General features: G+C 42.0%; 1 protein-coding gene across 3 annotated transcripts; it reads right to left on the bottom strand.

Moving 5' to 3' along the window:
• Positions 1 to 4,899: 4,899 nt before the first annotated feature.
• LOC125717075 (uncharacterized) lies at positions 4,900 to 7,974 on the bottom strand. Of its 3 annotated transcripts, none has more exons than XR_007384471.1 (5): positions 7,694 to 7,974; positions 6,495 to 6,688; positions 6,232 to 6,399; positions 6,028 to 6,123; positions 4,900 to 5,842 (listed from the first exon to the last, which is right to left on the bottom strand). XR_007384471.1 is itself a non-coding variant. In XM_048990030.1 (5 exons), exons 2-5 carry the CDS (start codon positions 6,984 to 6,986, stop codon positions 5,534 to 5,536), a joined length of 1,065 nt encoding a protein of 354 aa, XP_048845987.1. In that variant the 5' UTR covers positions 6,987 to 7,106; positions 7,694 to 7,972; the 3' UTR covers positions 4,900 to 5,533. The 3 variants fall into 3 exon arrangements, 2 of the variants coding, with proteins under 2 accessions (XP_048845987.1, XP_048845986.1); XM_048990030.1 differs by having other exon boundaries at positions 6,495 to 7,106; positions 7,694 to 7,972; XM_048990029.1 differs by lacking the exon at positions 7,694 to 7,974 and having other exon boundaries at positions 6,495 to 7,687.
• Between the last annotated feature and the right edge of the window lie 663 nt (positions 7,975 to 8,637).

Genomic DNA, 8,637 nt, shown 5'->3' with positions numbered 1-8,637 from the left:
TGTGGGTGGGTGAAGACGAGTGCCAATGAGTGTTAGGAATGTGCAGGTGGGTGTGGGTGGGTGAAGACGAGTGCCAATGAGTGTTAGGCATGTGGAGGTGGGTGTGGGTGGGTGAAGACGAGTGTCAATGTGTGTTAGGCATGTGGAGGTGGGTGTGGGCGGGTGAAGACGAGTGTCAATGAGTGTTAGGCATGTGGAGGTGGGTGTGGGTGGGTGAAGACGAGTGTCAATGTGTGTTAGGCATGTGGAGGTGGGTGTGGGTGGGTGAAGACGAGTGCCAGTGAGTGTTAGGCATGTGGAGGTGGGTGTGGGTGGGTGAAGACGAGTGTCAATGTGTGTTAGGCATGTGGAGGTGGGTGTGGGTGGGTGAAGACGAGTGCCAATGAGTGTTAGGCATGTGGAGGTGGGTGTGGGTGGGTGAAGACGAGTGTCAATGTGTGTTAGGCATGTGGAGGTGGGTGTGGGCGGGTGCAGCTGGGTGTGATGGATGACAGTAAATTGGTATTGGTATAGGAAGGTGCATGAATGTTGATGCCTGGGATCTCATGGCTGAATGTGGCCATAAGTGCTGGGTGGAGGCTCGCACTGACAACCTGGGGCCACCATTCCTTCCCCAGAGGTGCAGCTTTTTAAAGGCTGAAACAAAAGTGATTCAAGCAGCATATCTGTGCTGAAGCTTCAGGCTACTTCCATAACTATCAAAGCTCCACAGCCGGACAGGGAAGACTAGCCCCCCCCCCCCGATCCTCCAAAGGCATCAGTCACAAGCTAAAATAGTAACAGTTAAAAGCGTAAGAATCTCCTCTTCCTTTATTTATGCATGGGCATGTTCTCGGTTTAGCAAATATCTGATTCCTAACTCAGACTTCATGGTGGTACATACTGTCTGCAGAATCTTGCATAATCTATGTCCCAATTTAATTAAATGCAACTGGTAATTTTCACATTTCTTAAACATCTCATTGATCATTCAAATATGAATTACTCAAGCCATAATCCTTCCCAGTAGGATAATTTAATATTTTCTATTGCTTTTAAATTACACTTTCTTTTCAGATAGAAGCAGTGAAATAATCAAATTAAATGTTTTTCTTCTGCAAAGACACCAAATATTTGGAAGCACATGAATACATGCAGATGATGCCACAATGACCAGGGACAGACTGTAGGGGTGCCGAGGAAGGCCGGCTTTCACCAGTGTTGAAGGGTTTGACATTGCAAGCCACAGCTCTGCCATGCGTTTAATTACAGCCTTGGTTAATTACTCACACCATTAGTTTATTGCTTTTATGTATTTGTTGGCTATTAGCTCTCAAGTCAAAGTAAAAATCCATGCAGAAGGTGCTTAATTACTGCAATCAGCCAGGGCTTTGATGGGACTGAGGGTTGATGGTAGGTGTGGGAAGATGTGGCAGCCAGAACCTTCTGCAGCAACTGTGTGTCATAAAGTCAAGATTGCCAGCATCCCCGAGCATCTCCTCCCGATGCTGAGGACTAGTGGGAGAAGGTGCTGACATGCCACATGGCCAGTCCTGACAAACTCACTACCACTTAAAGGATAATTGCGCTTAATAAAACTCTGGTGGTGGTCATATGTCTGGAATGCTGTTATAGCTCTATATATCTCTATATATATTACTATTATAATCATAGCCATTAAATATACGCTGCTTCTACACTTTGGTGTATTTATATTTGTGAGTGATATGGAGGACTGCTTCCTGCGCCTGCACCCTGTGCCTACTTCCTACGGCTGCACCCTGCACCTGCTTCCTGTGCCTGTACCCTGTGCCTGCTTCCTACAGCTGCACCCTGCACTTGCTTCCTGTGCCTGCACTCTGTGCCTGCTTCCTACGGCTGCACCCTGCACCTGCTTCCTGTGCCTGCACCCTGTGCCTGCTTCCTACGGCTGCACCCTGCACCTGCTTCCTGTGCCTGCACCCTGTGCCTGCTTCCTACGGCTGCACCCTGCACCTGCTTCCTGTGCCTGCTTCCTACGGCTGCACCCTGTGCCTGCTTCCTACGGCTGCACCCTGTGCCTGCTTCCTATGGCTGCACCCTGCACCTGCTTCCTGTGCCTGCACCCTGTGCCTGCTTCCTACGGCTGCACCCTGCACCTGCTTCCTGTGCCTGCTTCCTGTGCCTGCACCCTGTGCCTGCTTCCTACGGCTGCACCCTGCACCTGCTTCCTGAAGGTGCACCCAGCTGTACCCTGTGCCCCCACCAAGCTGCCCAGTGCCTGCCAAGGAGACACACCCGGCTGCATCCATTCCTTTATAAGATGCTTACATTTGGCCTAAATATTTCCCCTGTTGTCTCCGCTTCGATTTTTTTCAACTCCACAAGGACTTGTTGATAGGGAGCTTCTCAGGGTGTGAACCCCCATCTGCCTGATGCTTAGCATCTAGAGGCACCTTTTAGACCTGAAATAAAACTCCTGTTAATACCTCCAGTTTAATTACGCATGGGACATATTAACCGAGGCACATGAGAAAGCGGACATGTTTATGTTTAGGAATCGTAATTGGTGACATTACAGTGCAGCCTTCTGCCGCCCCCCTCCCCATGTCTGCTCCCAACTGTCCTTTTATTTTTGTATAATTGCAGCTGCAGAAACGACCCTGGCAGTCTGTGTGATGGGAGGAGGCTGCAGTTCGGGGCACTGGACAGAGTTGCTTAGGGTGCCCCCTCCCCACATTCTGACTGGCTGCAGAGGTGAGTTAGCAGCCTTTCCTGACCTCTGATGGAGGCAGCAGCTCCAGCCCAGCCTGCAACCCTCCTTATCAGCCAGTGCTGCTATCTACAAAAACACAAAGGCCACTCGCACCAAGAGCGGTAATAAAATGGCAGATTAGCGGGGAAACAAAGAGATCGCAATGCAAATCACACTGAGGTCCCACCGTGTGGTAAGGAGACAGTAAGCATCCTCTTTAGTTGTGCTGTGCTTCTGAGATGAACCTGTTGCGGGATGTGAGCAGCCAGCATCGACCTGTGTGCACCCAGGAACAGCGGACAAATAAAACAGGCTGACGGTTTTATCAAGTGACCAGAGGCCACATTTTTTATGAGACAGCTTTTATTGTTGGGGGGGGTGGGCCAGCTTCAGGGGAGATGTCAGGGAGGCCCTGATGCAGCCTGCCAGCACTTCTCAGGTCTCCCTCACGTGGGCCTGAAGCTGAGGCTTCCTGAGCTTCACACACGTTGTGCTCCACCTTGCTTCAGTGGTGCAGCTTTCTCTGCCGGTGTCTAGCCCACATGTCTGTGAAACACCTTCTGGATCTTTCTGGGCCGTTCTTCCAAGGCTGCAGACAGAACCAGAATGGTTTTCTACGGCAGCATATGATGTACAGTTAAGTGAATTGAGTTCTAAACTTCTCACAGCCTGTGTTCCGGTGGATGTGTGTGTATGTGTCCCACGATGGACGAGCATCCTATCAGAGGCTTATGTTCATACTATATCACCTGGGTATAGTATTCTATGGTGCCCCCTCACCTGGGTATAGTATTCTATGGTGCCCCCTCACCTGAGTATAGTATTCTATGGTGCCCCTCACCTGGGTATAGTATTCTATGGTGCCCCCTCACCTGAGTATAGTATTCTATGGTGCCCCCTCACCTGGGTATAGTATTCTAAGTTGCTGCATCACTTGGGTACAGTATTGCATGGGTCCCTATCACCTAGGTAGAGTATTCTGTGGGTCCCCTTCAGCTGAATTCAGTATTGTATGAGCCCCGTCACTTGAGTAGAATATTCCATGGATCGCCATCACCTGAGTACAGCTGAGTCATCTGCTGCCATTAAAATACCTCCGTAAAGAAGGATTCATGAAAAAAATTTTCAAATTCTTCTACTACAAAAACCTTTCTAAGCATACTAAGCAAGGATGTTTGCAGGCACCTGGTGCCACTGCTTAATTCTCATTCTGTCTTCTCACTTAGCCCTGTGTTTACTCTCATTTGGATGCATCTTAGTGGACCTGCTATCATTAAAAGGGGATAGAAATGAATTGTGCTGAAGATGCCTTTTCATCAAACAGATCTTTATCTTAGACTGTGGCTGCCACTAAACTGTGGTGCTTTGCAGACGGATGAAGACACTGTGTCCTCTGCTGCATCCTTAGCTCCGCCCACCGGCATGGTGCACGCGTATAGTACAGTGGTCGGGTTCGACGGATGCTATTTGATCTGCTATACCTTCGGCATGCTGTGAACACATTCTGTCTCATATATTCCATTGCATGTCTGGAGTCTCTGCTTTGAGATTATTCAGACAGGCCTGCTTAATTGTTTTCATTCTGGTTCTTAATAAAATTTCTACATTTTAGGCCATATAGTAAGAAAGTCATACAGTAAGAAATGTGAATTAAATATGAGTTGAAGGCAAAACAAATTCTCAGAATGCAAAGCTTGAAGAGTTTGCAGTCCTTTACACCACAACACTCTGAATCCACACACTGTAATCCCGAATAAGTTGGCAAAACTCAAAAAATTTGAGGTAATCAGTTACGTCAAATTGTTTAAGTTGTGAAATTATAATTTTAAGCAGAAAAATCTAGTTTTGAGTTTGTTGTACTCATGCAAAATAATTTGTTCTTACTTAAAATACCCAAGTTACCCTGTTTATACATTTTGAGATCAATTAACTTATTTTTTTCAATATCTCCCAACTTTAAATACTTAGTCACACTGCTTATACATTTTGATAGCATTTAACTTAATTCTTTTAATTTCTCCCAACTTTAAATACTTAGTCACCCAGCTTATACATTTTGATTGTAATAATTTTTTTAAATTAAATTTTCCATTTTGAGTTTCATAAATGAAATTAACCAAATTCTAAATCTGTAAACACTATAAATGTATGAAAACGCATCTGTAATTTCAAGCAAACACACAATACCATTTTTAACATTTATTTTTAAACAAAAAATGTCCAACAGGTAATACCAACATGAATGTTTACAGTAAACATGCCTTCTATAAACATACAAATTTCTCAAAACCTTTAAAACAGTTTGTCAGTAACAGATTTACAATAAACACTATTTTAAAATGAATAAAGTATGCCCAGAATGTTAATACAATGAAAAAGAATAACAATACTTTCTATGGTGTTCTATTTGATATAACAAATCAACATGACACCTGTAAAGTAACCCTTTAAAAGGGTGAAAATTCTCAGGGGAAAAAAACATTCAGGAAAAAGTAATGCATAAAACCCAGTATGACTTGTAACAAAAAAATATTTTTGAAGAATTATTTTGTAAAATATTTTTTAACAGAATTTTACATGACCAACTTTGTTTAAACATGAGCTTCAAAAAAAATGATTTAGTTTGACAAAATTAAATATCCTGATTTTTAAAACATACATTAAGTCATATAAAACTTAGTCTTGCGGCATTCATAAAAAGAAATAAAAATAGTGCATTCTGGTAAGTGACTCCTGTGTAGTTTAAACTACACGTACTGACATGTTTTTAAGTTACTGCCCCAGTGCCAGCCTTCATTAAACGAGAAAAAAAAAGTAGCTCTACATCAACTCATTCTTTAATGTTTGCACGCTAGGAGACAGTTTTCCGTCATCCATGCCGAGTAAAACTTTTTGCACAAATTCAAAAGTTTTGGCAAGTCCTTTAGGATATTTTAAGTGAAGAGCATACATGAATCCAAACAAGACAAGAAAGGCCTCTGGAAGTTGGCTATGGGTGGTGACCACTTCATTCTCCAGGACAACTGAGACCCTCACTGGATCGTAATGGATTGGAGCAGCAGCATTTTCATGAACAACTGTAAGCAGGGACACTGGAGCATCCTCAGTCAGTACTTCAGGATTATCAATCTAAAAAATATTATTCAGGGACATGTTATATTCATGTTAGAACATTATCAATATGACTGAGTCAATATTACATGATTCATCAACTAGTGATAATTACAAATATATTAGTAAGTAAAGGTTGCTCCTCAACCTTCACCTTTGCAATAGAACATGCATAATTGTAAAAACAATGAATGAAGGCTTACCAGGGTGGTCCTAAAAAATCCTATGTCTTTGTCACGCAGCAAAACTGGAAGACCTCTGATAACGGTAGTCCGTCGTGAATTTACATCATGCAGTTCCTGTAAAGATGAAAAACAAGAAGAAAAAAAACAACATCTAAATATCTGAAATAAAGAAAAATCTAATTACATTTTAAAGAATACTTCATCTTATGACAACAACCATACCTGCTCATCATGAACTTTCAAAAGATTAGCCAGGGCATCTGCTGTCTTGCCTGTCTTGGATGCTTTTTGCCTTAAAATGGTCATCAAACAAGGTAGGAGGTAGTCCAGTTGTGCATAGAATTTGTTGGGCAAATTCTCATTTGTAACACGTTGGTACTCTGCAAACAGCTAAATCGGACAAAAGAGAATTTTATAAAACAAACCCACATCAGAAAATATATAATAATCACTAGAAAACAATTATTATTATTATTATTATTTACCTCAGATGTTATACGCAGTGCAGGCCAGAGATTCAGAAACTCATTCACAGATGGGCTTCCGCTAACAATGTTCTGTCGTCGCAGAGCAAAAGTTCTCTCCATGTTCTTGTGGATGAGACTAGTATTTTTTTCTGTCTTCTGGACTTCAACAGCAATTTCCTGTCTAACTGTTTCAAGAGATGCTTCATCCTCACCTTGAGGAAAGTTTGGCAAATAATTAACCTCAGAACGTCTTGGTTTCTTGATTTTAGAATGTGATGGTTCATTCTCAGGATGGCCTTGACTTCTTTTCCCAGCATTAACAGTTACCTCAAGACATCCAATTTTCCTCATTTTGTTTCTCAAGTTGCCCATCTTGAACTTTAAACTGGTTTTCCACCCATTCCAACCTGTGTCAGAGCCTGGCTCCTTCAAACAAGGATGCTTTGTGACAAGGGCCTCTGCTACTTTTCCTATCTGTTTGTCGTCTGGGTACGCCTTAAAATCATACATGGTTGAGCCAAGCTTCTCCAGAATGTCATGCTTTTGGTCTCTTGTCAACTTTAGACCCTTTCCGCTCTTCTCAAATTCATCATTTCCCTGTCTAAGCCTTAGCTCAACATCATAGGAAAACTGTGGAATTGGAAAATCACGAGGCCACATCTTAGAACGTTCAGGATTCGGTTAATGTTAATGTTAATGATTAATGTTCGGTTAACGAACGGCGGTTGTCGGTTGGGAAAATTAACCGAGATGAACATCCCTAGTTATACATTAACTACGTAACGTTACTGAACAGCGTGTAACGAGTCCGATCCGCCATTGAAATTAATATTATATAAATAATATTACACCTTTCAGCTGAGAAGCCGCACAAACGAAGTATTTCAAAATAAAACTCCATGTTGTGGATAACGCAGTTTTAAAAATAAGTGCGGCATAAATGTTTTAATTTCAATTTTACCTGAATTTATAAACATTGTGCTGGTCAGTAACAGCTCCCAACACTGAACTAACGTTAAAAGTTTCTTATTGACCAACAAGCTACAGCGCGGGATGAGGAGCTTCCTCGCCTCAAGATTTAAACAGGGCTAAACGCGTACTCTGTAATGCAACACATCTAAACGCATCTACATTACTTTTAAATGTTACTGTGATTATATGGATTAAAACACTTGCTTAAGATTCATTGGATTTGTATATTTCAATATTTTACTTACTGTAGTGTCAAGCGAGGCCGATCCGCCATCTTGAAAAAAACGAACGAGGAATAAGCGCGGGCAAGACAGTTGACGTGAACCTGGATGACGTCATACGCAAAATCACAAGGCTGAAAGATTTTGAGTTAATAAAACTTTAAAGAGACATTTTGTTTAAATTAAACCAGCAAAATTTTCCATCTTACTTGAAAGGTTTAATTTTTACAAACTCATAAATAAGAAAAAGTTCTAAATACTCATAAAGGTTAATTAATATAAACTAATTGTAATTATTTAAGTTAATACAACTCAGTTCAATCAATTAGTTACAGCATTAGGGTTTACAGTGTACATGAACACTCTAATAACACTAAATATCTCTAATCTCAATGAAAACATAGAACGCCTAAACTTTCCATACATTAACACAAAATACATGTACAATCCATGCATAAAAACACTTGCTTGAATACATGAAAAAGCTGAATACCTGCACTGACCACATACAAACACACTGAATACCTGCACTGACCACATACAAACACACTGAATACCTGCACTGACCACATACAAACACATTGAATACCTGTACTAGCCTCATAAACACACTGAATACCTGCACGGGCCTCATAAACACTCTGAATACATGCACTGTGCACATGGAAGCACACTGAATACGTGCACTGGCCACCTGAACACGATGAATACCTACACTGTTCACATAGATTTTGGATACCTGCACTCCACGTAAACACACTGAATACCTGTACTATCCAAACATAATCACTCTGGTTTCTGCCTCAGGAGTTAGATACTATGGTGTACGTGGTACATGATGCACTTATTTGTTCAACTCTGTGGCCTCCAGCTGTCAGACGCTTCTGAAAAAGTGCGGGTTGGGTTTGGGGGGGCTACACCAATCCCCATGAAAATGTAAGTGTGTTCCAGTTAATTGGCCGACCCCT

The sequence above is a fragment of the Brienomyrus brachyistius genome, chromosome 21 (genome assembly GCF_023856365.1).
Source record: "Brienomyrus brachyistius isolate T26 chromosome 21, BBRACH_0.4, whole genome shotgun sequence".
NCBI lineage: Eukaryota > Metazoa > Chordata > Actinopteri > Osteoglossiformes > Mormyridae > Brienomyrus > Brienomyrus brachyistius.
Note: the sequence above shows the minus strand (reverse complement) of the source record. Positions and strands in the feature narration are given on the sequence as shown.

Bases quoted from the DNA above. Each gene is read 5' to 3' on its own strand.
- LOC125717075 (XM_048990029.1), bottom strand. From the start codon at position 7,136: ATGTGGCCTCGTGATTTTCCAATTCCACAGTTTTCCTATGATGTTGAG. The intron at 6,124-6,231 runs GTATGGTTGTTG...TCATCTTTACAG, and splicing joins TGAAAGTTCATGATGAGCAG to GAACTGCATGATGTAAATTC. The intron at 5,843-6,027 runs GTAAGCCTTCAT...AATATTTTTTAG, and splicing joins GATTTTTTAGGACCACCCTG to ATTGATAATCCTGAAGTACT.